The sequence below is a fragment of the Sciurus vulgaris genome (assembly GCF_902686455.1).
Source record: "Sciurus vulgaris genome assembly, chromosome: 9".
NCBI lineage: Eukaryota > Metazoa > Chordata > Mammalia > Rodentia > Sciuridae > Sciurus > Sciurus vulgaris.
Genome location: NC_136469.1, coordinates 79421992 through 79449385, shown reverse-complemented (window position 1 = coordinate 79449385; position 27394 = coordinate 79421992). Strand labels below are relative to the sequence as shown.

General features: G+C 35.7%; 1 protein-coding gene across 2 annotated transcripts in view; it reads left to right on the top strand.

Annotated features, from left to right (window-relative positions):
- The window catches only part of CFAP299 (cilia and flagella associated protein 299), a 627467-nt gene that overhangs the window by 566185 nt on the left and 33888 nt on the right, over positions 1-27394 (top strand). Inside the window, exon 5 of one of the 2 annotated variants that reach the window (XM_079153463.1) lies at positions 4788-4874. The exons of the other annotated variant lie outside the window; for it this stretch is intronic. Coding sequence (XP_079009589.1) covers positions 4788-4874 — 87 coding nt within the window. The remainder of the gene's footprint in view (positions 1-4787; positions 4875-27394) is intronic. 2 annotated transcript variants of the gene reach the window in all.

Below are 27394 nucleotides of genomic sequence, written 5' to 3'. Positions count from 1 at the left end.
CATTCTTCCCTTACCCCCTCTCTAACCCCAGTTATGTATCATCATCCACTTATTAGAGAAAACATTTGGCCTTTGGTTTTTGGGGATTTGCTTTAGGAAAGCATTTTAAACAGGGATGTTGTGTATGATGGGATATTACTGAAGATAAGTGTGATTTCAGGAAGATAATAGAGGAGAAGGAATGCAGGCCAAATGTGACAGAGGGGTGAAGACTGATCAAAAAGCTGTGTTATTAATTCAGGTAAGAATTAGTATGTGAAGAAGCATTTGAAAAGAAGGATACAGACAAAAGAGAAATTAAGGAAAAAGTCTATGAGACTTGATCTGAAAAAATGTAGGGTGAAGGAAAGGGAAAAGCCTAGGATGACCCAGATTTCTAACTTGGATGACAGTGGATAATCGGATGATTTGCTTATGACTCATATTCATCGAATTGTGACTCACAAACATGATAAGACATTGCTCCTTCCTGTTTCACTATGAAAAATGCAAAAGAGGAAGAAGAAAAATTTGTTGCAAAGGAAAAGATTATGAAGTACTGCAGGATAGTGAGGAGTTTCAATACAGGAATTTACAGAATGAAATATAAGGCAGTGGTCTCACTGATAAATATAGAACATTAAACACATTGTTATGTAAATGAATAAGGCCTTAAGAAGGAGATTTGTCAGGTGTCAAAGACTAGCTGGATAAGCTCCTATAACTCCTGTAGAATATTGTTGTACCTGGATTCTTCCCACATCACTATAGTGGACCATTACAAACAGCTACTTCCAGTTTAATTCTGGTTCAAACTGAACCAGTATGTTCCTCGATTCACTCTATATAGTCCAGGGAGACATGTTTAAAAGATAGTTTTCCATATCTTGTACAGAAATACAAAAACATCCAGTGAAAAGTCAAAGGCTCTGAACATTTTAGCTTCTCTTTTTGCCTAAGGTTGTTTTCCTTATTATGTGGAAATTCTCACTACTTTAGCTTTGTTGTTTCAGTGTTATTTTTGTTATTTCTCCTAGATTACATTATAATTATAAGTTATATTCCTGATTCCCCAACCTTGAGTACAAAATGAGGTCACATTCCTTTCAATATTCAAAATAAATTCTGAGCCACTAGTCCACCCCACCATTCCAACTATCCTAAAATATTTATTTCCTCTTCAACATGCTCCCTTAAGGTACCTTAAAGCCCCTACTATACCTAACATTAGGCTTCTATCACTGAGTAACACATTACCACGACTTTAGCACCTTGGAATAACACCCATTTTTCTTGTCCCAGTTGTGTGTGTGAGAAGTTCAGCACTGTTGAGCTAGGTTCTCAGTTCAAGGTTTCACAAGACTAAATCAAAGTTTCGGCAGAGCTGCAATTCCTTCTGGAAACTTTGGGGAAGAATTCACTCCCAAGCTCATTTAGATTATTGGCAGAATTCAGTTCCCTCTGGCTATATGATTCAAGTCCCCATGGCTCCTCCACCTTAAAGTTATCAACAGCATACTGAATTCTTCTCAAAGCTTTCAAATTCCCTCACTTCTGTCTTCCTCATCTTCTTTTAAGACCACAGATGATTATATTGTGTCCAGGGTATTTTCCCTATTTTGAGGCCAAACAACTAGTAACGTTGGTTACATCTTGAAAGTCTTTTTTGCCAAGGAACATAGCATATTCACAGATATGATACCATGGGATAGACATAATGGGACATAGTTTGAATTCTTCCTATCATGTCTATCCATCACCATCACCAAAATTTGTAAAACTCCTGTCTGCTTAAGAAAGGTGCTGCATCACTAACCTGGTAAAGTCAGATAAAGCAGTAGTAGCAAAAGAAGTTCTCTCCTCAAACATACACAGCTTATCACAGCTCTAAGCTGCTTAAACCTCATGTCAAACTACTCATTTTTAGGAATAAAACTAAATGCATATCTTTCAGTTTTCACAAAATTTACATATCCAGACATAATTATAATATCTGAGCCTGGAAAAATGGCTGGTATCCCTCAAAACACATCTATGCCCCAAGTTTTTCTTCCCGACTCTCCTTCCTTTTCTAGGACCCAGAAACTACCTTGGTGTTCTCTCTTAGTACACAGATTTCTTTGAAGGAAGTTGTCACAGTCATGACTGGGAAACTATAATTCTAGCAAAGCCTGGAATTTAAACACAGATGCAAAAGACAAGTATGGTGATTCCAATGAATTTGTGACTTTGTGTGGAAACCTCAGTAAACCTAAATAGCATGTTAGTCTTTATAATGTAAAAATGAGGGATGAGGATGCTGGTGCAAGAGGCTCAAAATATTTTCAAAGTTGCAAACTATGAATTGCCAAGAACTTCAGGAATAGAGAGAATATGTTAAATCAAGAATATTTGTTATTTTTTAAAGAGCATAATTTTAATTTTATAATTCTAATAGAAGCAGCAAAAATTATTTGTCTATAAAATTTCCTAAGCCTAAGATTAATATACCCTAACCCCCAGGAGGACAGTTATCAAAAATAGCAAATTTTCATCTTCATTTTCTCATTCCTTTTTTGTATTTGATAAGGTTATCTCCTTGTTACTTTTTTCGTACTTTTTATTCCCTTTGGTTGTCATGGTAACTGCACTATTCAAACTCTCGTCTGACAATTGATGTTTCTCTGTCTCCCTCTCAGGTTCTTTTATACATCCTTAGGGCTGTTTACAGACCACTCTTCTCATTCCCACCAAATCAGTAGAGGAATGGTCAGGCAAGCTTAAGAAAACTTCATAGAAACTAGAGACAGAGAAAACATTCCATTCCATTGATAAGGCCACTCCATCCCTAGTATTCTCCATTTAGTTGTTCAAAGATATTCCCCATACTGTATTGTTGAAAAGACATTTTCCATTCTCGGTCCCATCTTTTTCCCTGGCTAGGTTCTTCTACTTCTTTAATATCCAGTTGTAGCATCATTCCTATCAGGAAGCTATCCTTAAGTCTTTCTCCTCCTTCAGTCTGGGTAAGGTTTCCCTCCTCTGTCTTCCTGTATTATTTGGGTTATCTGTTTTCTCCTATTAGTAAATTCATAAGGCAGGGACTGTGTGTTATTGCTCATTCTATTTCAAACACATAAAATTGTTCCCCTGGCACATAAAATATCCTCTCCATTAATGTTAAGTAGAGAGAAGAGGGAAACAGAGACAGAGAGAAAATGAATGGGTGAATGGCTGTGAATTCACAGGCAATTTTCTCAGCCCCTTGTCTTGCTGTAAGTCATGTGACCTCTAGAGAGGTTTTCCTCTTGGCCTGCCAGAAAAAATGGAACAAAAGAATTGACTTAAAGCCAGAAAATCTCCAGTGAACCTTATTTATTTGAAATTTTCCTTTACTATAATTTCTAAGATGGCCCAGTCGAGTAGAATGAGGAATGGGAAATAGCATCAGATGTAAGAAGCACGCCATTCCATGTAGAAAACTGGAAAATGCCATGAATGATGTTGTGTATCTGGAGATATCCTAGACCAGATCAGCAGTCCATCATCTCACTCAGGCACTAGCCCTGGCACTTTCATAAACAACTGTTCTGCCGGGCATGGTGGCTCACCCCTGTAATCCCAGCTGAGGCAGGAAGATCGCGAGTTCAAAGCCAGCCTCAGCAATGGTGAGGTGCTAAGCAACTCAGTGAGACCCTGTCTCTAAATAAAATACAAAATAGGACTGGGGATGTGACTCAGTGGTCATGTGCCCCTGAGTTCAACCCCCCCAAACAATCCCCCCAAAATAAATAAATAAACAACTGTTCCTATGAGACTCATTATACATCTATAACATGCTAAGGATCAGTACAAGGGAAGATGAGGCCCTGGAACAAGAAGACTGAACAGGGAGGCTGATTTCAATTGCCACTTTGGTTTAGCAAGGAAATCTATGTTGAATTTTAACTGCTCCAACACACACTCACTCCTGCTCTGATAGACCCAAGCAAAGCTCAGAGGCTCCCAGCTTTGCCCTAAGTAGTGTGGTGAATTAGGCATGGTTGTCAGGAGGATCACCCTGTCCATTCCCTAAGATGAAATAACCTTTTATTTGTTGTTGCTTTTTCAACTGTAAGGGACAATTGCCTGAAAGAGTCTCTTCTTTGTAGTTTATTCCTTACTATCCTCTCTTTATACTTTGTACTGAGAGGACAATGGGATAGCAGAACTTTTGGTCGCCCCAGAGAAACCTGACCAATGGTAATAATTAGCAAAGACCAGCAATGAAATAAACCTTCATAAAATCATAGACTAAATATTCTTTAACTTTGACTTTCTCTAGAATACATGGGACATTCTGCAACTTCAGTTTTCTCTTCTGTAATATAATGATGATACACACATACCTTCATGCTGTGCCTTTCTCCTCAGTTTTTGTAGACATTAGAGTATAAAAGTGAGAGCTTCCTTAAATGGTGACATACTACATCAATGAAAAGTGACATTGTAGCAGTTGTAACAGTATCAGGAGAGTGAGATTAAGGTATCTATCTGTGACATCCACCCCAATTCCTGCCCCTCGCATTTTCACTAAGAAGAGGCTTCCTTTTAGCCACAAATGGCCACATAATTCAGTTGCTATAGGACTAACTAGTGGCATTCTACCTGAGCTTGAGGTTCTTACTCCCTTATTTACAACTAGGAAGCAATCCAGGATGTTTTAAATTACTTTCCAATTGCAAAATCAGAAAGAGCTTTATGTTGCTCATAAATCTATCTCTGTATGCCTACCAAGTCTAGAAATGGATATGTCTATTATTGTCCCTCACCCTTTTTCCATTGCTTAGGGTTAGAAATGAAGCCTTCCAGATTCCCTACCCAAGGACTAGAATTCCAGTGAAGTGGTCTTCTTACAGTTGGGAGTATGGAAGCAGGTGTGGAACCCTTCTTCAGAGCCTCCATCTATAAACAATTCCTCTGAACAAGAAATTCCTTGGTGGTGATGTAAGAAATCTACTCATTGGGTAACAGTATTCTTTAGTCAAGTGTCCCAGATGTTATATAGTCCATTCACCTCTCCTTCAGTGTCTTCCACAACCACCCATCTACTTGACACCACATTTTTGGTTCAGAGCACATGACATGGTGAACAACCAGACAGGTGCCCATCTGTCTTCTTATCCAGGGGAGAATTTGGGGTGATGCCTAGCAGGCAATGAAATCTCCCTTCTATTTATCTGCCTTTAAGTGATAGGAAAGCCAACCCGACCAATTCTCTTTGCTTCTTTCACTCTAAGCCCACTGCCCTAAAGGTAAGATATACCTAAAGTTTCTGCATTTTAGTAGAAGACAACTAAAACCAGAATTATCGATCCATGCCAATTCATCTTCTTCCTCGTCCCCCAGAGTCTGCTCTCATATTGGCTGACACTGATATATGTACATTTTCCAGTTCTTATCTAACCTATCTTTTCTATCTAAAATGCTTGACCCTGCAGCTTTCCATAAGAAAAGTCTCATTAGAAATAATTTTACAAAAACCACACACTACTTTTAACCCCTATGAGCCCAAAATACCAGACACAAATACCTATCCTGTAATTTTTTTGTTTTATTATAATCTTGGTTCAAATTTTACTCCCTATACATAGACTATTAAGTTCCTCAAAAGTAAAAAGTATTTCCTTTCATCATTGTGTAACCAGGACTGTTACTGGTATAGAGTAGATGTTCAGAATTGTGTTGAATTAAACTAAATGATCCTTCTGAGACTATCTGTTACTTGTACTTTTTAGGTTCATCATTATTTTTCTAATATTTACAATAGATTTTTTTCAACAGTGATCTATATATTTTACCAACTGCCTTAACCATTTATTAAACAGCTGATTGAAATTACAGATATAATATATATCCGTGAATAGGAGCCAAGTTAACTAACATAAAATACTAAACTTTAAATTTCATATTCTTACCAACCAAAATAACCGATCATACATATTTTTACACACAATATGATATTTCATGAAAACTTTTATTATAGAATATTTTACTACCCTGATATTATTTGAAAAATAGAAAAAAAGAACAGAAATATTTATTATTCTAGATTAAATTTCATGTCTCTCTACCACAATTACAATTCCATGTAGTATAATTTTTCCACAGCAATAAAATTTTTAAAAAATCAACCCATAAGAAAACATGTTTTAGTATTTTTAAAACATCATTATCATATTTTTGGCAAATCTATGGCTAAACTTTGGAAGCATTTTACGCAAACATTGGATTAAATCAACTCTAAATCAGCAATGTTTAAATGGTTTATAGGTGTGGAGACCACACATCTCAGCTGTCTGGATAGTCCAGGCTTACTCTTGCTGTCTTGGCATAACTATTAATAGCAGCCCCTCTCTTTCTCAAAACGATCCTACAGTGGACAATGAAATTATAAAGCCATCCTGATTATAGACTGTCCACAGAGAGGGGGAAAAAAGGGGACAGTAATGTTTAACATTTAAATATCCCTATGATTGATATACAATGTACAGCCATGAAATATATGTATATATTGTGGAACGATCAATACGATCAAGTTAATGAACATATCCATACCTTCATATAATTATTTCCTTTTCATTCTTCCTCTCCTTTCTTCTCCTTGTATACCTTTTGGTCATTCTTTGCATATGCTGTTCAATTTAGTTTGCTAGTATGTTCTTGAGGAATTTTGCATCTACCTCTAGCAGGGATATTGGCCTACAATTTTATTTTCTTATAGAGTCCTTGTCTGGGTTGGTATAAAGACAAAGCAGGTCTCATAAAATTAGTTTGGAAGTGTTCTCCCTTATTCACTCTTTTGGAAGAGTTTGCAAAATAGTAATGTTAATTTTTCTTTAAGTAGTTGGAAAAATTCACCAGTGAATCCATCTGTTCTGGACTGTTATCCGTTGCAGGTTTTTTAAAAAATTACTGATTTAATTTTCTCATTCATTATTAGTCTGTTTCAATTTTCTCTCTTCATGATTCTATCATGGCAGGTTGAATGTTCCTAGGAATTTTTCCATTTCTTCTATGTTATTTTAATTTGTTGGCATATAATTGTTTGTAATATTCTCAAGATTTATTATTTCTACAATGTCATTCATAATGTCTCCTTTATTATAATTTATTTATTTTAGTCTCTTTCCTTTCTTCTTAGTCTAGCTAAATGTTTGTTGGCTTTATCTTTTCAAAAAACTCTTAGTTTCATTGGTCTTTTCTACTGTTTTTCTAATGTTTATGTGAGAATTTTTGTTGTCATTTTATTAATTGTTTAGTAACTATTTTGTAGTTTTTGTTCTTTAATCTCTTGATGTTTTCCTTGATGCTCTTGTCATTTTTTGTAGCACTGATGTTAATAATGTCATTGTTCACATCCTGCTTATAATTTGTATCCATTAACAAATTTTTATTTTATCTGTGCGTATCTACTGTAGGTGCTTGCAATCACCATGAGGCTCAAATGAACATCTCATAGTTATAAAATCTATTTGAAACTTCTAAAAACTTAAGATAAAATACAAAAACTCCACTTCTTCCCCCCCATTTTATGTTATTTAGGTTAGTATTAACATATTTTTATAATTTGTATTCATTGACAAATTATTACAGCTATAGTTATTTTTGATACTTTTGTCCTTAACTTTTGTGCCTGCTCTAAAAGTTATTTTCACACCATCACAGTATTAAGAGTATTCTGTGAGTATTTAACTTTACCATTAAGTTTAATACTTTTAGGTTGTTACTTTGTGTCCTTTTGTTTTAAATTGAAGAATTCCTTCTAATTTATCTTGAGCAAGCTCAAGTTAATGAACTCACTCATCTTTTGTCTGGAAAAGTCTTCCATTTTATAAATTGATAAATTATAGTTATACATAATAGTGGTGTTTGCTGTTATGCATTCATATATGCACACAATATAACAACTAATTTGGTCAACACCATTCTCCCCTTTCCTTTTCTTCTTCCCTTCCCCTGGTCCTCAAATCTACTAGTCTCCCTTACATTTTCATGAGAACCCTCCTACCTTTTTTTCCATTATTTTTCTCTTTAGCTTTCATAAATGAGAGAAAACACATGACCCTTTACTTTCTGACTTTTGTTTATTTTACTGAACATAATATTCTCAAGTTCCATCCACATTCCTGCAAATGAAGCAATTTAATTCTTTTTTTATGACTGAATAAAACTCCATCATGTGTTTATATCACATTTTCTTTATTCATTCATCAATTGATGGATACCTAAGCTGGTTCCATAATTTAACTACTGAAATTGTTCTCCTATAAATATGGGTATTTTAGGATAGATTACAAGGAGCATTATAACTAAACTGTATGACAGTTCCATTTCTACTTAGTTTTCTTAGAAACCTTTATACTGATTTCCATAGTGGTCATACTGATTTACAATCCCAATAGTTTAAAAGTGTTTCTTTTCCCCACATCCTCTCCATCATTGATTATTGTTTGTATTTTTAAATGGCTACCATTCTAACTGGAATGAGATAAAATCTCAGTGTAGTTTTGATTTGCGCTTCCTTAATTGCCAAAGATGTTGAAATTTTTTTTATATATTTGGTAGCCATTTGTATTTTTTCTTTTGAGTAGTATCTGTTTAGTTCATTTGCCCATTTATTCATTGGGTTATTTGGTTTTTGTTTTCACTTTTGAGTCCTTTATAATAGAGGAATATTAATCATCTGTCACAAGAATAGTTTGCAAAGATTTTCTCCCATTCTGTGGAATCTTTCTTTATACTCTCTTATTCTCTTTGCTGTGCACAAGCTTATTAATTTGATGCCGTCCATGTATTAATTCTTTTTTTTCCCTGTCTTCCATCCCTTCCCATCTCATTTTCCACTACACCAACCAAAGTTCCTTCATTCTTCTCTTCTCCCCACTATCCCACCTTGTTATATATTGTCATGCACTTATCAGAGAAAACAGTCAACCTTTGGTTTTTTTGAGCTTGGCCTATTTCACTTAGGATGGTATTTTCCAACTTCATCCATTTACCAACAAATGGCATAATTTTTTCTTTTTTATGGCCTAATAGTCCATTGTGTATATATGCCATATTTCTTTATCCATTCATCAATTGAAGGGCATCTAGGTTGGTTCCACAATCAAGCTATTGTGAATTGAGCTGCTATGACTGCATCACTATAGTATGTTGATTTTAAGTCCTTTGGGTATAAACTAACAAGTGGGATAGCTGAGTCAAGTGGTAGGTCCATTCCAAGTTTTCTGAGGGATCTCCATACTGCTTTCCAGAGTGGCTGCACCAATTTGCAACTCCACCACCAATGTATGAGTATGCCTTTTGCCCCACATCCATGCTAACACTTATTTTTGCTTGTGTTCTTGATAATAGTCATTCTAATTAGAGTTAGATAAAATCTTAGGGTGGTTTTAATTTACATTTCTCTAATTACTAGGGATGATGAGCACTTTTTCATATATTTGTTGATCACCTGTATATCAACTTCTGTGAAGTGTCTGCCCAGTTCCTTAGCCCATTTATTGATTGGGTTCATTGTATTTTGGGTGTAAATTTTTTTAAGTTCTTTATAAACTTCGGAGATGAGTGCTCTGTCTGAGTGTGTGTGGAAAAGATTTTCTCCCAATATATAGGCTCTCTTTTCACATTATTGATTGTTTCCTATGCTGAGAAAAAGCTTTTTAGTTTGAATACATCCCATTTATTGATTCTTACTTTTATTTCTTGTACTCTGGGGGTCTTGTTAAGGAAGTCTGGACCTAAGCCAACATGATAGAGATTCAGGCCTGCTTTTTCTATTATTTGGTGAAGGACCTTGGGCTTAATTCCTAGATCCTTGATCCATTTTGAGTTGAGTTTTGTGCAGGGTGAGAGATAGGGGTTTAATTTTGTTGGACTGCATATGGATTTCCAGTTTTGCTGGCACCATTTGTTGAAGAGGCTATCTTTTCTCCATTGTATGTTTTTGGCATTTTTGTCTAGTATGAGATGACTGTACTTATGTCTCCTTGTCTTCTATCCTGTACCATTGGTCTACCTGTCTATTTTGGTGCCAATACCATGCCACTTTGTTACTATTGCTCTATAATAGAGTTTAAGGTCTGGTATTGAGATACCTCCTGCATCACTCTTCCTGCCCAGGATTGCTTTGGCTATTCTGTGTGGCAGGTGAGACCAGGGCCCAGGGTTACGCCACATGCATCCAAAGATGGTGACTGGCAGAGAGCCAAAGGGCATGCTGAATGTGCCTTGAGAAAACAGGAAGCATTTACCATTGGCTTTATGATAATTAGTTCAGCTGCTTAGCGCATGGACAGATATATCTTACATGTATGCTCGAGCTTGTGATCGCTTGACCTTTAATAGGATTGGATGGACATATCTGATTACAATTGCTTATGCATGAGACTGCATATATATTGAGGGTGTTATCTGAACAAAGCGGAAGCTGCTTCATGAACTTCTGAAGAGTGCATGTCGTTTGTCCCACTGGTTGGCGGCAAGCAGCAAGTGGTGGCCCGTATGGGGAGCGGTGAGCGCTCAGGTAAGTAATAAAGAAGAAAATTTTTCACTAGCACAGTCAACTAGCAGGTTTCCCTATTTGAGGAAACGGTTGCCTTAAGGTTTTAACGAAAGGTTCCCCTATAAAGGGAACGTAACAGAAGATTCCCCTAGTGAGGGAATGTAATGAAAGGCTGTCCCAAGAGACAGCAAAGGACGTCCTGTAGTAATATGTGTAAGGTGTTATTTGTGTTACCTTTTCTTGTTTCATTTCTGTTTGCTGTTGTTGTGGCAATATGGACATTAGTTCATTTCTTTCTGACTTCCAGAAAACCAAAATTTCAAGAACAGTTAAGAGAAGGGGAAAAAATATTAGAAACTGTAAAATAAAAACAATCAAGTCAAGCTTCTGAAAGAGAAAGTAGATGTTCAGACTCAGAACAGGGATGTGACTCTGAAGAACAGGAGCTATCTGAGACAGAGCTAGAAAAGAAGTTCCCTCAGTGGCATCTAACCCCTACCACGCCACGCCCTCTGGCGTATAATCCAGATCACCACTCTTTTCCAAGTTGTAGGGGCGCATGTACCTGCTGCACAGGGGTGGCCCCCAGACAGTGGGCTGATGTAGAATCTCAATCAGTGTTCCCAATATTCCCGGTATTTGAAGATCAAAACAATCAGAGATATCATCAAATATTAGATATAAAATTAGTAAAACAGTTAAAAGAGGCAGTTATGTCCTATGGAGTACAAGCTGCATTTACCATTTCTTTATTAGAGAATGTTGCAAGTCAAAATCTTACTCCGACTGATTGGGGTAATTTAGCAAAGGCATGTTTATCTGGGGGAAAATATCTCATGTGGAAGGTGGCTAACCAGGAGATATGCTCTGATACTGTCCGACGTAATGCAGTTGCGGGCAATCCTCAATGGAATCTAAACATGCTGACAGGCCAAGGACCATATGAAGGACAAGGTAATCAGATTAATTTCCACCCTGGTGTGTATCAACAAATTAACCCTCAACTTTTAATCTATCATTTTGTGGATGATATTTTGCTAGCTCATAAGGAAAAACCTGTCTTAGAGCAATGTTATAATTCCTTATTAAAGTCACTGGAAAGATGGGGCTCATATTGCCATTGATAAAGTACAAATGACAGACACCAAAAACTTCCTGGGATCTATCATAAATGCAACTGTGGTTAAACCCATAAAAATTACTTTTCAGGTGGACAAACTTAGAACTTTAAATGATTTTCAAAAGCTTTTGGGTGATATTAATTAGATTAGACCTTACCTTCATTTACCCACCTCAAGTTTGGGCCCCCTGTTTGATATTCTTAAAGGTGATTCTGACCCCCTTTCTAAGCGGGTGCTTAACCCTAAGGCTCGAACAGCTCTCAAGCTTGTTGAAACAGCTATGAAAAAGGTTCATCTTGATCGTATTGACCTAGCTAAGCCTTTATCATTCATTGTCTTGGCCACAAATAGGAGTGTTTTGTTTGGCAAACCCACAGGAGTGTTTTGGCAAAAGGGTCCTATTCTATGGGTTCACATGAATTATGCCCCTAACAAGATCTTATCCTTGTTTACTGAATCTGTGGCAGAATTAATCCTTAGGGCGTTAAAGTATCCCTTTCCACCTTTGGATCACATCCCTCAACAATCACTACTCCTTATACTACTGATCAGATACAATATCTTATTAATAATTCAAATTCATGGGTTATAGTGTTTACTTGTACTTCTGCTGTGTATGACAATCATTTGCCATCTGATCCTCTTCTCCAATTTTGGAGTCAACATCCTATAATTTTCCCTAAAGTCACCCTTTAGGAAAAGAACCTATTATAGGAGCTCCCCATATATTTACTGATGGATCAAAAAATGGTCCGGGTGCTATTACTATAGATAACGTTACAGAAACATTGCTGTTTAATACTCTATCTGCACAACAAACAGAACTATTAGTAGCTATAGAAGTATTCAAAACCCACCATGAGCCTTTTAACCTATTCTCTGATAGCAAATACATTGTTAATGCTATTCAAAATTTAGAATTAACTGGTCTGATTTCCCTCACCTCCACTATTACTAAATATTTACAATGCTTACAAAAACTTATCTAGGACAGAAAAGATCCTTTTTTTATTGGGCATGTTCGGGCTCATACTGGCCTTCCAGGTCCTCTAAGTTTACACAATGATTTAACAGACATGGCCACCAGTGACCCACACATCTTTAATATGCTTGAAAATGCAAAAACTTTTCATTCCAAATTTCACATAAATGCTTCTACTCTACATACAAGCTATAAAATTACTAAGGCAACAGCTCGGGACATAGTCAAGTCTTGTGATAAATGTGCTACACTTATTCCTAACCCCTCATTAGGAGTAAATCCAAAAGGGCTTCAGCCCAATCATATTTGGCAAATGGATGTAACTCATTATTCAGAATTTGGAAAACTACAGTTCATTCATGTGTCTATTGATACCTTTTCAGGATTTATTATGGCCTCTGCTCATACTGGAGAAAAAAACCAAAGATGTAATAACACACTGTTTATACTCTTTCTCCATCCTGGGGGTTCCCAAACAAATTAAAACAGATAATGGTCCTGGATATACGTCCCAGGCCTTTAAACAATTTTGTTCTACCTTTGGTATTCAATGTGTCACAGGAATTCCCTATATTCCTACTGGACAAAGCATTGTTGAGCGTGCCCATTTAATGCTTAAAAACATGCTATATAAACAAAAAGGGGGAATAGGGGCATCACACAGATCCCCAAAAGACAAATTATCTATTGCCTTGTTCATCTTAAATTTTTTAAATCTCAATTCTGAGGGCCGATCGGCTGCTGACCGTCATTCAGAGCCTAATAAAAAAAAATCTGCTTCAAGTGCTCTGGAAGGACATTCTATCAGGACAATGGAAAGGCCCGGATCCGGTGTTAATCTGGACCCGAGGATCGGTTTGTGTTTTCCCACAGGACACACAATCGCCAATTTGGGTGCTGGAGAGATTGGTCAAGGCCTCAACAGAGACCCAAAAACAGGAATAAGATGAGGAGGCTTCTCCTGCTGATGGTGTTGGCGATTTCTCACCACATTAATGGAGGAGACTCACATGAACTATGGGGGATAGTAAAGATGTGGCCCTATCCTGTACCCCTTACCAACTCTTCTATTCTATATCCTTCTATTTTTACAACAATTGGCCACCTTTCTCCAGTCTGCTGTTCAATAGGGAAAAGAATGGTTTGGGTTTTTGTCCATGGGAGGTTTATTGTGTGTTGTATCTGTTCCATGCATATAGTGTTTATACAAAATGCGTAGACATCAGTGCAGAGAAACAGCCATTATTTGCCAAGCTCTCGTCCCAATTGATGCTGGCTCATCCCCCCAAGTCTGGTTAAATATGCTGGACTGGTAGTCAAAGACGGGTAAGATTCATGGGGAGCTCATACCGACCTAAGACAGGAAATGAGGGCTATAGCCTCATTGTCCAATGACGGGTAAAGATGTTGCTCTGCCGTGGACAACCTAAGACAGGCACGGTCTCTTTTATAAACAGAAAGGGGGAAATGTGGTGGGCGAGACCCGGGGCCCAGGGTTATGCCACATGCATCCAAAGATGGCGACTGGCAGAGAGCCAAAGGCCATGCTGAATGCGCCTTGAGAAAAACAGGAAGCGTTTACCATTGGCTTTATGATAATTAGTTCAGTCGCTTAGCACATGGACAGATATATTTTACATGTATGCTTGAGCTTGTGATCGCTTGACCTTTAATAGTATTGGATGGACATATCTGATTACAATTGCTTATGCATGAGACTGCTTATATATTGAGGGTGTTATCTGAACAAAGCGGAAACTGCTTCATGAACTTCTGAAGAGTATGTGTCATTTGTCCCGCTGGTTGGCAGCAAGCAGCAATTCTGGATCTTTTGTTCTTCCAAATGAATTTCATGATTGCTTTTTCTATTTCTATGAGAAATGTCATAGGGATTTTTCATTGGAATTGTGTTAAATATGTATAGCACCTTTGCAAGTATGGCCATTTTGATAATATTAATTCTGCCTATCCAAGAACGTGGGAGATCTTTCCTTCTCTAAGGTGTTCTTCAATTTCTTTCTTTAATGTTCTGTAGTTTTCATTGTAGATATTTCATCTCTGTGGTTAGATTGATTCCCAAGTATTTTTTTTTGAGACTATCATTAACAAAGTTGTTTCCTCATTTCCCTTTCAGATGTTTCATCACTTATGTATAAAAATGCTTTAGATTTATATGTGTTGATTTTATATCCTGCTATTTTGCTGAATTCATTTATGAGGTCTAGAAGTTTTCTGGTGGAGTTTTTTGGATACTCTAAATATTTTATCATGTCATCAGCAAATAGTGACAGCTTGAGTTCCTCTTTTCCTATTCATATCCCTTTAATTTCTTTAGTCTGTCTAATTGCTCTGGTGAGTATTTCAAGTATGATGTTGAAAAGAAGTGGTGAAAGAGGACATTCCTGTCTTGTTCCAGTTTTTAAAGGGAATGGTTTCAGTTTTTCTCCATTAAGAATGATGTTGGCATGAGCTTCACATAAATAGCCTTTAAAATGTTGAGTAATGTTCCTACTATCCCTATTTTTTCTAGTGTTTTGAGCATGAAGGAATGTTGTATTTTGTTGAATGCTTTCTCTGAGTCAATTGAAATAACCATATGATTCTTAACCTTAAGTCTATTGATGTGATGAATTACATTTATTGATTTTTCAGATGTTGAACCAGCCTCGCATTCCCAGGATGAACCCCACTTGATCGTGGTGCACTATCTTCTTAATATGTTTTAGGATGTGATTTGCCAGGATTTTGTTAAGGATTTTTGCATCTATTTTCATCATACATATCGGTCTAAAATTTTCTTTCCTAGATGTGTCTTTGTCTGGTTTAGGTATGCAGGCGATATTAGTTTCATAGAATGAGGTTCCCTCCTTTTCTATTTCCTGGAATACTTTAAGAAGTATTGGAATGAGTTCTTCTTTGAAGGTTTTGTGGAACTCAGCTGAGAATTCATCTGGTCTTGGACTTTTCTTGATTGGTAGGCTTTAGATGGTCTCTTCTATTTCATTGCTTGAAATTGATTTGTTTAAAATGTATCTCCTCCTGGTTCAGTTTGGGAGGAGCATATGTCTCTAGAAATTTGTCAATATCATCAATATTTTCTATTTTGTTGGAATATAGATTTCCAAAGTAGCTTCTCATTATGTTATGTATTTCAGTGGTGTCTATCATGATATTTCCTTTTTCATCATGAATTTTAGTAATTTGAGTCTTCTCTCTCCTCTTTGTTAGTGTGGCTAAGGGTTTGTCTATTTTGTTTACTTTTTCAAAGAACGAACTTTTTGTTTTGTCAGTTTTTCAAATTGTTTCATTTGTTTCAATTTCATTGATTTCAGCTCTGATTTTAATTATTTCCTGTCTTCTACTACTTTTGGTGGTGTTGTGTTCTTCTTTTTCTAGGTTCTTTGAGATGTAATGTTAGGTCATTCAGTTGTTGACTTTTTCTTCTTTTATTAAATGCACTCTATGCAATGAATTTTCCTCTTAGTACTGCTTTCATAGTGTCCCAGAGATTTTGATGTGTTGTATCATCATTCTCATTTACCTCTAAGAATTTTTTTTATCTCATCCGTGATGTTTTCTGTTATCCATGTTTCATTCATTAGCATAGTATTTAATCTCCAGGTATTGGAGTAATTTGTTTTTTTATTTTATCATTAATTTCTAGTATCATTCCATTATGATCTGATAGAACACAAGGTAGTATCTCTATTTTTTTGCATTTACTAAGGGCTGCTTTGTGGCATAACATATGGTCTATTTTTGAGAAGGATCCACGTGCTGCTGAGAAGAAAGTGTGTTCACTTGCTGATGGATGGAATATTCTATATATGGTAAGTCCAAGTTACTGATGGTGTTATTGAATTCTATGATTTCATTGTTTAGTTTTTGGAAGATCTATCCAGTGGTGACAGTGGTGTGTTAAATTCACCCAAATTATTGTGTTGTGGTCTATTTGATTCCTGGAATTGAGAAGGATTTGTTTGATGTACATGGATGCACCATTGTTTGGGGCATAAATATTTATGATCCCTTAAGCAGTATGAAATGTCCTTCTTTATCCTTCTGACTAACTTTGACTTGAAGTCCACTTTATCTGAAATAAGGATGGAAACCTCTGTGTTCATGGTAGATTCTTTTCCCCATCCTTTGACTTTTAGTCTGTGGATGTCCTTATCTATGAGATGAGTCTCTTGAAGGCAGCTTATTGTTGGGTCTTTCTTTTTAATCCAATCTGCCAGTCTATGTCTTTTGATTGATGAGTTTAGGCCACTCACATTCAGGGTTATTATTGAGATATGATTTCTATTCCCAGTCATTTGGGCTTATTTTTGGTTTTTAACTTGACTTGGTTTCTCCTTTTATTGGTTTTCCCTTTAAGGTAGTTCCTCCATTTGCTGACTTACATTGTTGTTTGTCATTTCCTCCTCATGAAATATTTTGCTGAGAATATTCTGTAGTGCAGGCTTTCTTTTTGTAAATTCTTTTAACTTTTTTTTATCATGGAAGAATTTTATTTTATCTTCAAATCTGAAGATTAGTTTTGCTCAGTATAGGATTCTTGGTTGGCAAGCATGTTCTTTCAGAGCTTGAAATATGTTGCTTCTAGCTTTTAGGTCTGGGCTGAGAAATCTGCTGATATCTGTATTGGTTTCTGCCTTTTTGTAATCTGATGCTTTTCTCTTGCAATCCTCAAAAGCCTATCTTTATTTTGCATGTTAGGCATTGTCATTATAATGTGCCTTGGTGTAGATCTGTTTTGATTTTTTGCATTTGGTGTTATGTAAGCCTCAGGTATTTGATTTTCTATTTCATTCTTCGGGTTTGGGAAATTTTCTGATATTATTTCACTGAATAGGTTGTTCATTCCTTTGGTTTGTATCTCTGTGCCTCCCTCAATCCCGCTAATTCTTAAATTTGGTCTTTTCATGATGTCCCATAGTTCTTGGAGGTTCCATTCATGATTTCTTACTATTGTCTCTCTTTGGGCAACTTTATTTTCAAGGTTAAATATTTTGTCTTCATTGTCTGATGTTCTGTCTTTCAAGTGATCTACTCTGTTGGTGATGCTTTCCATTGAGCTTTCTATTTGGCTTATTGTTTCCTTCATTTCAAAGATTTCTGTTTGGTCTGTTTTGAGAATCTCTCTGTCTTTATTGAAATGATCTTTTGCTTCCTGCAGTTGCTCTTTCAACTGCTTATCAGAGTGATCATTCATTGCCTGCATTTGCTCTGTTATCTCATCCTTTGCATCACAAATCATTTTAATTATGTACATTCTGAACTCCTTTCTGACATTTCTTCTACCATGCTGTCGCTGGATTTTATTAATATAGAATCTAGGTTTGTTTGGACCATTTTCTTCCCTTGTTTTTTCATATTGTTCATGTATCTTTCCCTCTAGCAGTACAGATCTGGGGTATTGCAGTTTTCCCCCTATAGGCTTATGACCCTATGGTTTTCCAAAACCTTTTCTGACAATGAGCTTCCAGTCCAGCAGGTGTCTCAGGATGGGATTTGCCCCACCTAAAGATAGGAACTACCACTTCCAGGATAATCCAAGATAGCTACTCTGGCTTCTAAATGTGTTGGCAAATGGGGAGCTGCAGCTTGGAGTGTGGGCATGGTCAGTTAGCAGTCCTGGAGGTGGGGCGTGGTTGTTGGGGCAGGAGTTCTGGAGGTGGGGCACAATCAGTCGATCTGGGGGTCCTGGTGGTGGGGTGTGGTCAATCTGTCTGGGAGTCCTGGAGGCAGGGAGTGGTTGGTTGGGCTGAGGGGTCCTGGAGACAAGGCTCAGTCAGTCAGGCCAGGAGTCTTACAGGTCCTGGCTATTGTCTCAAAATGGCAGCAGCTACATGTAACCAAACCTGCAGGTTCTGTGACAGTGGATTCCAGGCAAGAGCAGGCAGCTGACAATCCACTGGCAGTCTCCATGTATTAATTCTTAGTATTATTTTCTACGTTTTTAATTTTTTCCTGCATTTCTTTTGGGCAGCTGTGCAGAGGAAGTATTATTGGTTATCTTTTTCTTTCAGCTCTTCAAATGTGTCATTTCACTTTCTCTTGGCCTATAAGATTTCTCTTTTTTTATATATTTTTTAAATTTGTATTTATTCTAATTAGTTGTACATGATAGTAGAATGCATTTATACATTTTGATAAATCATACATAAATGAAATACTACGATCCTTTCTAAAAATTCCTTTGGAAAGCCAGGCATGGTGACACAAACCTGTAATTCTTATGACATAGGAAACTGAGGCAGGAGGATTACAAGTTCAAGACCAGCCTCAGTAACTTAGCAAGACCCTCATCAACTAGTGAGAACCTGTCTCAAAATGAAAAATAAAACAGGCTGGGGATGTTGCTTAGTGGTTAAGTACCCCTGGGTTAAGCTCTAGTGCAAGAAAAAAAAAAAAAGAGGAAAGAAAGAAGAGAAAGGAAGGAAGGAAGGAAGGAAGGAAGGAAAGAAGGAAGGAAAGAAGGAAGGAAGGAAAGAAGGAAGGAAAAAATTAAATTCGTTTGGAAATTCTATTGGAAAAACAATTGTTTACAAAAATTACATCTGAAAATGACCACTTACACAGATAAAATGATAATATTAATATATATAGTGAATTATTTGGTGAAGAAAAAGATTGAACAAGAGAAATAGTCACAGAAATGTCACAATGAGCCCTTCAGATGAATATTCTTTGTTCCGAAGTGGGTATTTCCAAATGTTCCTGCTAGTTAAGGTTTGTTTTGATAGAGGAGTAAATCAAAACATGGGAGAGCAGTGAATACTAAGGCTGTCCAAGATTTCACTTGATAAATTCACTGATAGTCTTGTTATGGAGGATGGGATAGGTTCCCGTTATGATGAATTACTTTTCTCTCTTGATGCTTACAAAATTCTCTCTTGGACTTTGACTTTTGGCAATTTGATCATGACATGTCTTGTAAAGGATCAATTATTATTCAGTCTAGTTGTAATTATTTGAGTCTCGTGGATCTAGATATTCATTTCCCTTCCCAGATTTGGGAAGTTTTACTTCATTTTTTTTCTCTAAGAAAGCTGTGTGTCCCTTTCTCTTTCTCTGTTCCTTCTAGAACTTCCATAATAGAGATATTATTTCTATTATTTCATTTGATGGCATCCCATAAATCACATAGGATTTTTCTTTTAGTTTCTTTCTTTATTTTTCTTTGTTTTCTGACTAGATAATTTTAAATAATCTGTCTTTAACAGTACTTATTCTTTCTTCTGAGTGAGTCAACTCTTGTCATTCTGTGATGAATTTTTCAGTTCAGTCATTGCAGTCTTCAGCTTCAGCATTTGTTTGACTTTCTTTCTTCCTTCCTTTTTCTTTCTCTCTCTCTCTCTCTCTCTTTCTTTCTTTCTTTCTCCTTCCTTCCTTCCTTCCTTCCTTCCTTCCTTCCTTCCTTCCTTCCTTCCTTCCTTCCTTCCTTCCTTCCTTCCTTCCTTCCTTCCTTCCATCCTTTCCTTTTTTCCTTCCTTCCTTCCTTCCATCCTTTCCTTTTTTCCTTCCTTGTGTGGACTGAACCCAGGGCACTTTATCCTGAGCTGCATCTCCAGTTCTTTTTACATTTTATATTGAGACATCTTACTAAGTTGCTGAAGGTTTTACCTCAAACTTGCAATCCTCTTGTCTCAACCTCCCATATTGCTGGGATTATAGGCATGCACTACAATACTTGGCTGTTGTTGTTGTTTTTTTTTTTTTTCCTTATGGGTTCCTCTTTTTTAAAGAGGAAATTCAAATGTTAAATCTTTCATTGTGTTTAATTATTATTTTTCTGATTTCATTCAGCTGTAAATCTACATTTTCTTGTGGTTCACTAGAATTTCTTTATGGTGATTATTTTGAATTATTTGCCAGGCAATTTGTAGATCGTAATTTGGAGTAGAATGGGTCCAGCCATTTGAACTTTCTTTCTTTTTTTTCTAATGGTGCTATTTTTAAAAATTTGTTATGTTCCCTGAAGTTTGGAATTGCTGTTTTTAATAAAAGAAGTAGTCCTATTTCTCAGTCTTTACTATCTATCTTCATTAAACAACATTATTAGTCATCCCAACTAGAGATTTTGAAGGTCACTTAGGTCTTTTCTATGGGTTCACCTATTCCACTCTTCTTCTCCCAGAGAGTGAGGTGTGTTTTTTAAGATTGTATGTTTTCTTTTGATCTGGATAAATTAAAATGAGTATTGAGTACCTGTCATTCCCTCCCTCATGGTAATACTCTGAGACGTTCAGGTTAATTTACCTTTGTCCGATCATAAAAGTTAAACCAGTTACTAATATCCACATACTATCTATGGGGATTTGTTGATCCCCAGCAGATACCTATGCCATCTTGAAGGTACACATAAAATGCTGAGGATTCAGGTCAGCACATTGGATGGCACTATAGGTAAGTTTTCCCATGGGGTTCATGGGCAACCCTTTTGGTGAAGTTCACAAGCCAGTGAATAAAATCTGTGTCTGGTTTTTGAGATCTGCCTGGTGGGTGCAATGAATCCCAACTCTTTTTTTCCTTGCTTTCACACCCATGCATCCACTCACCTCACTCAATTTAGTCACACAAATACCCTCAGTGATCTGGGAGGAGCAGGAGTAAAGTGAGCCTTGTGGGCAAGCCAGTATTTCATTCAGCTCTCACTTTCCCCTAAAGGGAGAAATCATGGATCAAAATAGTCTCTCTTGGGACTGTTATGCTATCTTGGGACAGGGATGATGTGGGTGAAATAAAATAGTTCTTTCCTTCTTTAATGTATTTGTTCTCATTATTTTTTTTCTTGAAAAGAATGCTAGAATCTCTCAGTGGACTTCCAGGTTCCCAAAAATGTTCACGGGGTATCCACATACAACTGTTAAAATTTATGTTTCTGTAGAAGTATGCAGGGAGAGTTTCTTGTTTCACCACCCTAATGATGTCTCCACAGCATTTTTGAATTTCAGTAAAATCCTTTGACTTCACAAAAAGCTAGCTTTGAGGATATTTTAGTTTATTAATGTTTTTCTGAATTTCCTTAAGATATTAATCTCTTTATTCTAAAAACTGTCTTGTACATATTCCTTCGTTTTCTCTCAAATATTTTGTTTTGACTTTACAATTATATGAAAGTCTTGAATACTATACATTATGTATAACTTTATAAAATTATGAAATATAATTTAATAATACACAGACATATCCTGTAAGGTACTGGTTCAAAGATATAAACCCCCCGCATATCTCTATTATTAGTGGAGATTGAAATAAAAACTTTCTAATCATTGTAAATTGTAAATTATGTTTGTGTGAGAAACTTCTTTTAATGATAGCTTTAATTTCAGTGATGTGTTCTCTGTGATGTCAAATTTGAGGTTCATGGGTTATTTAATTTTTTCTGTATGTTAAACATACTGGAGATTGGAACTGTGAAATCATTATTGTTGTTCTATATTCACCTCTAAAACTTAGCTTGCCTTTAGATATAGTTTTAGATGCACATCTTTAAAATATTTGATAACATTCTCTGTTTTGTGCTTTCATGATTTTCAAAATTATGTCATTTCCAACACACTTGAAGAAAGTTGTTAAGCAAAATTAGGGCACACAAAGTATTCTGGAGGCAGTGGCCTTAGAATTTACCCCTCTTGGGCAGTTCAAAGCTCTGTTGCCCTCTGATGTCATCAAAATATCTTCCCTAGTGTCAGGAATTATCATGTAAAACAGAAGACAAACAGGTAATTGTTTCCAAGAATGTGCATGAGGTGCCCTTATCACTTAATAAACAAGACTTCATGCATGGTTTTCTTATGCCACTTTTTTTGTAGAAATTGTAAGTTTTTATACCCATTTATTATAAATCCTAATTCCTAGGAGATTTATCATAGAAAACCAATGGAAAATTGTTCTCTCATTCCAAAAACCTTTAATTATTTCATAAATTGTTATCATATATTATTATATCTATTTTAGGTATAATGGTATCTAGAGTAGATACTTCCACTACAGTAGTGAATACTTTGGAAGTCTTTGAAAATATTTTCATGATGTAAACACAAATATGAACTAGATGTGAGACACAAATCCAAAAAATGTGGAAAAACTCAATGATGCTTTTATTATCATAGAATATTCACATCTTGAAGAGTCTTGGTTCAAACTTTAAAATTTAAACAAGAGAAAAATGAAATCATTGCATTAAAGTTTTGATTTCCTAAGTCCCAGATAGAGGTTGTAGATCATTTCTCTTAGTTTCTTTTAAAAATAATTTATCTTGCCAATTCTTTATTTGAATTTTGTAATAACTGAAAATAATATAATCAATTAGATTAGATAGGCACATATCTCATTTACTTGATAAACATTTATTGAGTGTTAATTATTGGTATATAGAGTTTAACAGGGATAATAATAGAGGATATGAAAAAAATTCAGTTTTTGTTATATTGAACCTTAGGGGTCCATGGTTCATCCTTTTAAGTATACTTGAGAGAGTGATATGAATCAGTTGCTCAGTTGAGAAAATGGAACAGGAGGATGGGGAAGTAGACATAGGGTATATGGGTTTAATTGTAGTGCATTAGGAGGAATGTATTACTTTGGAGAGACTCTAGGTTAGAGAAATGTTTTAATCTGCTCTTTTCCATTTTTCTCTTTATCTTGTTATTCTTCTCTTTCTTTCCTTTTCTTTGTTTAATTGGAATCATTTACATGTTTTCTGGGGAGAAAAATTTGATGTGAGTGATTATGTAAGAGAAAATTTGGATAATGATTTGAAGTAAGTAAAGAAGCAGTAAGAATAGTGCACATCTGTAATCCCAGAAATTTGGCAGGCTGAGCAGGGGGATCACAAATTCAAAGTTAGCCTCAGCTACTTAGTGAGACCTTGTTTCAAAGCAAAAGAAAATTAAAAAGGGCTGGGGATGTGACTCAGTAGTTAAGAGCCCTTGAGTTCAATCCCAGGTACCCCCCCCCCCCCCACACACACAAATAAAAAAGAGGAAACAGGGAGATAAGAAATTAGGAACACATTTGAAGAATTTTATCTTGGAAAGGAAGAGGGAATCATACTTTTGAATTGAGTGGAAAGATGCAGGGAATATTATTAATATGAATAAATTTCTTAGTGATAGGATGGGATGTTGGTCATGTTTCCTTTTAAAATCCCCTATTTTGTTAAGGGTGAAGTAAAAGGTGAAGTCATCTTCTGAGACTAAGGAGGATCATGAAGGAATAAGAGACACGAATGATGTAACAGATGGTAGAGAGAGAGATGACTACAGAAATGTAAAAAATTGCAGTGTCTGGAACCCAACTGCAGTTAAAATTAGGAATTCAGAATTTCAGTGATGATACAATTCTGTTATTTTCTGAAGAAGACATGCAAATACAGAGAATGCAGACATTTGGATTGATCTGCAACTGGTACTTTTCAATGTAAAGAAAATCAATAGAGCAAGAAAGTTGAGTTTAAATAAAGAGCTAAAGACATTAAAAAAATAGATGTAAATTAGGTGCAAAAGAATGAGCCTAGGAGCCTAGAGTCCCACAAAAGTCTAAACAGTAATGTACGTAAACTAACAAAGAATACTATTTTGCCAATGAAAATTAATCATAGAAGAAAAGATTAAAAAGTATTTTTTTAGATTCTAAAGTCTATGGTTGAGATTCTATTCTAGTAATACTAAATATATGAGCTTGAATATTTTATATAATCTGTGTCAGCTTCAGTTCTTTTATCTATATGGTAGGAATAGTAATGTAATAATTCAATGCCCTTATTAAAATTAAAATATTCCACATATATAAAAAATACATAGTTTCCACAATCTAGCTATTGTGAACTGAGCCACTATAAATATCGATGTGGCTGTATTATTATAGTATGCTGATTTTAAGTCCTTTGGGTATAAACCCAAGAGTGGGAGAACTGTGTCAAAAGGTGGGTTCATTCCAAGTTTTCTGAGGATTCTCCACACTGCTTTCCAGAGTGGCTGCACCAATTTGCAACTCCACCAGCAATGAACCAACTTAGATGCCCTTTAACAGATGAATGGATAAAGAAACTGTGGCATATATTTACACAATGGCATATTTTGACCATAAAGAAGAATATTATTATGGCATTTACAAATAAATGGATGGAATTGGAGATTATCATGCTGAGTGAAATAAGCCAATCCCTAAAAAACCAAAGGCCAAATGATTCCCCTGATAAGTGGAGAATGATATATAATGGGGGTAGGGGTGTGGGGAGTGAAAGAATAATGGAGGAACTTTAGATTATGTAGAAGGAAATGAGGGGGGGTATGAAAAATGGTGAAATGAGACAACATCATTACCCTATGTACATGTATGATGACATGAATGGTGTGAATCTACATTGTGTACAACCATAGAAATGAAATGATGTACCTCATTTGTGTACAATGAATCAAAATGCAGTCTGTAAAAAAAATAAAAAATAATTAACTTAAAAAATGCATAGGAATGTTGAATATCAGATATATCTACTCATATAATTTTTTTTATATTAAGTCTTTTTTTTACAGATATTGTCTCTGGAGGGTCCTGCTTTTTCCATGCTTTTTCCTTTCAGACCTTAAGAGCATACTCAAGAATATTTCATATTATGAAAAACAAAATCTGTTAATTTTTATGTTCTACTCAAGTATTATGCTAGTTTTCTTTACAAGCAAATTCTTAAAAGAATTATTTTTCTCATCTTCCCTTTATTTTTCTATACCCTGAATTTTTCTCCTACCACATCACTGCACCTGATCTCTCTTTAATAAGTATCTCTCCAAGTGCCAATTTTGATGGCCTTGCACATACCTCATCTAGTGGATAAATTGTCACTGTTGTGTGTCTTCATATTTTATTGTTTGTTTGTTTGTTTGTTTGTTTGTTTGTTTATTGTTTCTGTAGTGCCTGGGATTGAGCCCAGGGCTTGACACTTTCAGGGCACTGAACTACATCCCCAGTCCATCTTTTGTCCTTCTTCAAGTGTACTTTCTTGAGATACTCTCTTTCTTTGTTTTTTTGTGACAAAAATATTATTTCATGTTATCTTTTCAGATTATTGCTTTTCATTTTCTTTTGCTGATTGCTATCCTACCTTGTAAAGTTGGTGTTTCCAAATTTCATCATTTCCTGTTACTTCTTTGGCCATGTCACTTACCTCTTTAAATTTAAGTGTCATTAATTTATCAAGATTCACTATTTCATCCTAGGAAACTCTCCACAACTTTATAAATTCATCCATTATCTATTTATATAATTAATATGCATTCAGTATCTACCAAGTGGCAGGCATGAGCTAAGAAATATTGGAAATTAAACAGTAAACAACACAAACCAAGGTCCCGACTTTCATTTTCATGGATGTTTCACAGGCATTTCACATTCAACATGTCCCAAACTGAACCACCCCACACCTTCTGCAATCTGTTCCTTCTCTTATATTTTATTTATTTATTATTTGTTTATTTATTTGCGGTACTGGGGATCGAACTCAGGGTCTTGTGCTTGCAAGGCAAGCTGAGCTATCTCCCCAGCCCCCTTCTCTTGTATTTTAAATCCTAGTAAATGATTCTATCTACTCAGGAATCCAAACCGTAACTCACAGAGTAGTCCTAGACTATCTCTCACATAACCACTAAGTCCTTCCATTGCACTGCTTAGTGTCTTTGCAAATCCAGTTCCTCATCTTCATCCATAAGAATACTTCAGGATTACCTACCTGTGTTTACTCTCACAATAATTTTCCATACTGCTTTCAAATTGATCTTCCTAAAACTACATTTTTATCAAATGACCTCATTGCTAACACCTTCTTTTGTGGATCCTTATCTTCTAGGAATAAGTCCAGCCATTGTTCCATTTCATGCATGGTTCACTGTGGTATGTTTGCTATCATCATCTTTCCTAAACTACCAGGGTCTTCCATGATCCAGTTAAAGTGAACATTCACATTTTCCCAAAAGTGTCATAATGTTTCACATTTTCATGCTTTCTCCCTGCTTATCTTCCTCACATATGATTTATCAAGACTTATCATAGCTTCACTGAAAAGTCCTTCCTGGCCCTTACTTTGGGCCCCAGCAGTACTTGCTCTTTTACCTTTCCTATACAGAATTCACATGCAATTTATATATGAACAGGGAACAAGATGTTGGAATTTAATTGAAAGTATAAATGCTCTACTTAAATGTGTAAATACTCAATTGAAGATTAATTATTTTCACTTTATTCCAAGACAAAGATAAAAACAAGCATGCAGATGGATACTGAGCTGATATGGCTATTTAGTCAATAATAAGGTGTTCATCCAGATTAATTCATAGCATACATATACATCAGAATAATCAGAGAACTCACAATCCCAGGAATTTTCTCTGCATCTCACTTTAAGAAACACTGTGTTGGAGTGCTGTTATTATTGTTGTTATTTCAGAAATATGTAATTTCAGATGTAACTAGATTATAATAGGTATTAATTAAATGTTTTTTAATTAAAAATTTCATGAACCCAAAATGTCTGGAGTCATCCCCAATTTCTCTGTCTCCCTCACCTTTAGCATATAATTGTTTACTCTTTTTTTCCTGTCTTCCCAAATTAAACCAAGAAATATGATACCAACTGTCTAAAATGATACAGATTTTTATGATTACTATCCCAGATTTTATAAAACTGTCAACTTAAATTGGCTATCTGCAAAAAAAGAAAAAAGAAATGACATGTTAGGTATAGAGATAGGAATAAAACCAACAAGATTTTTTTAAAAAAAC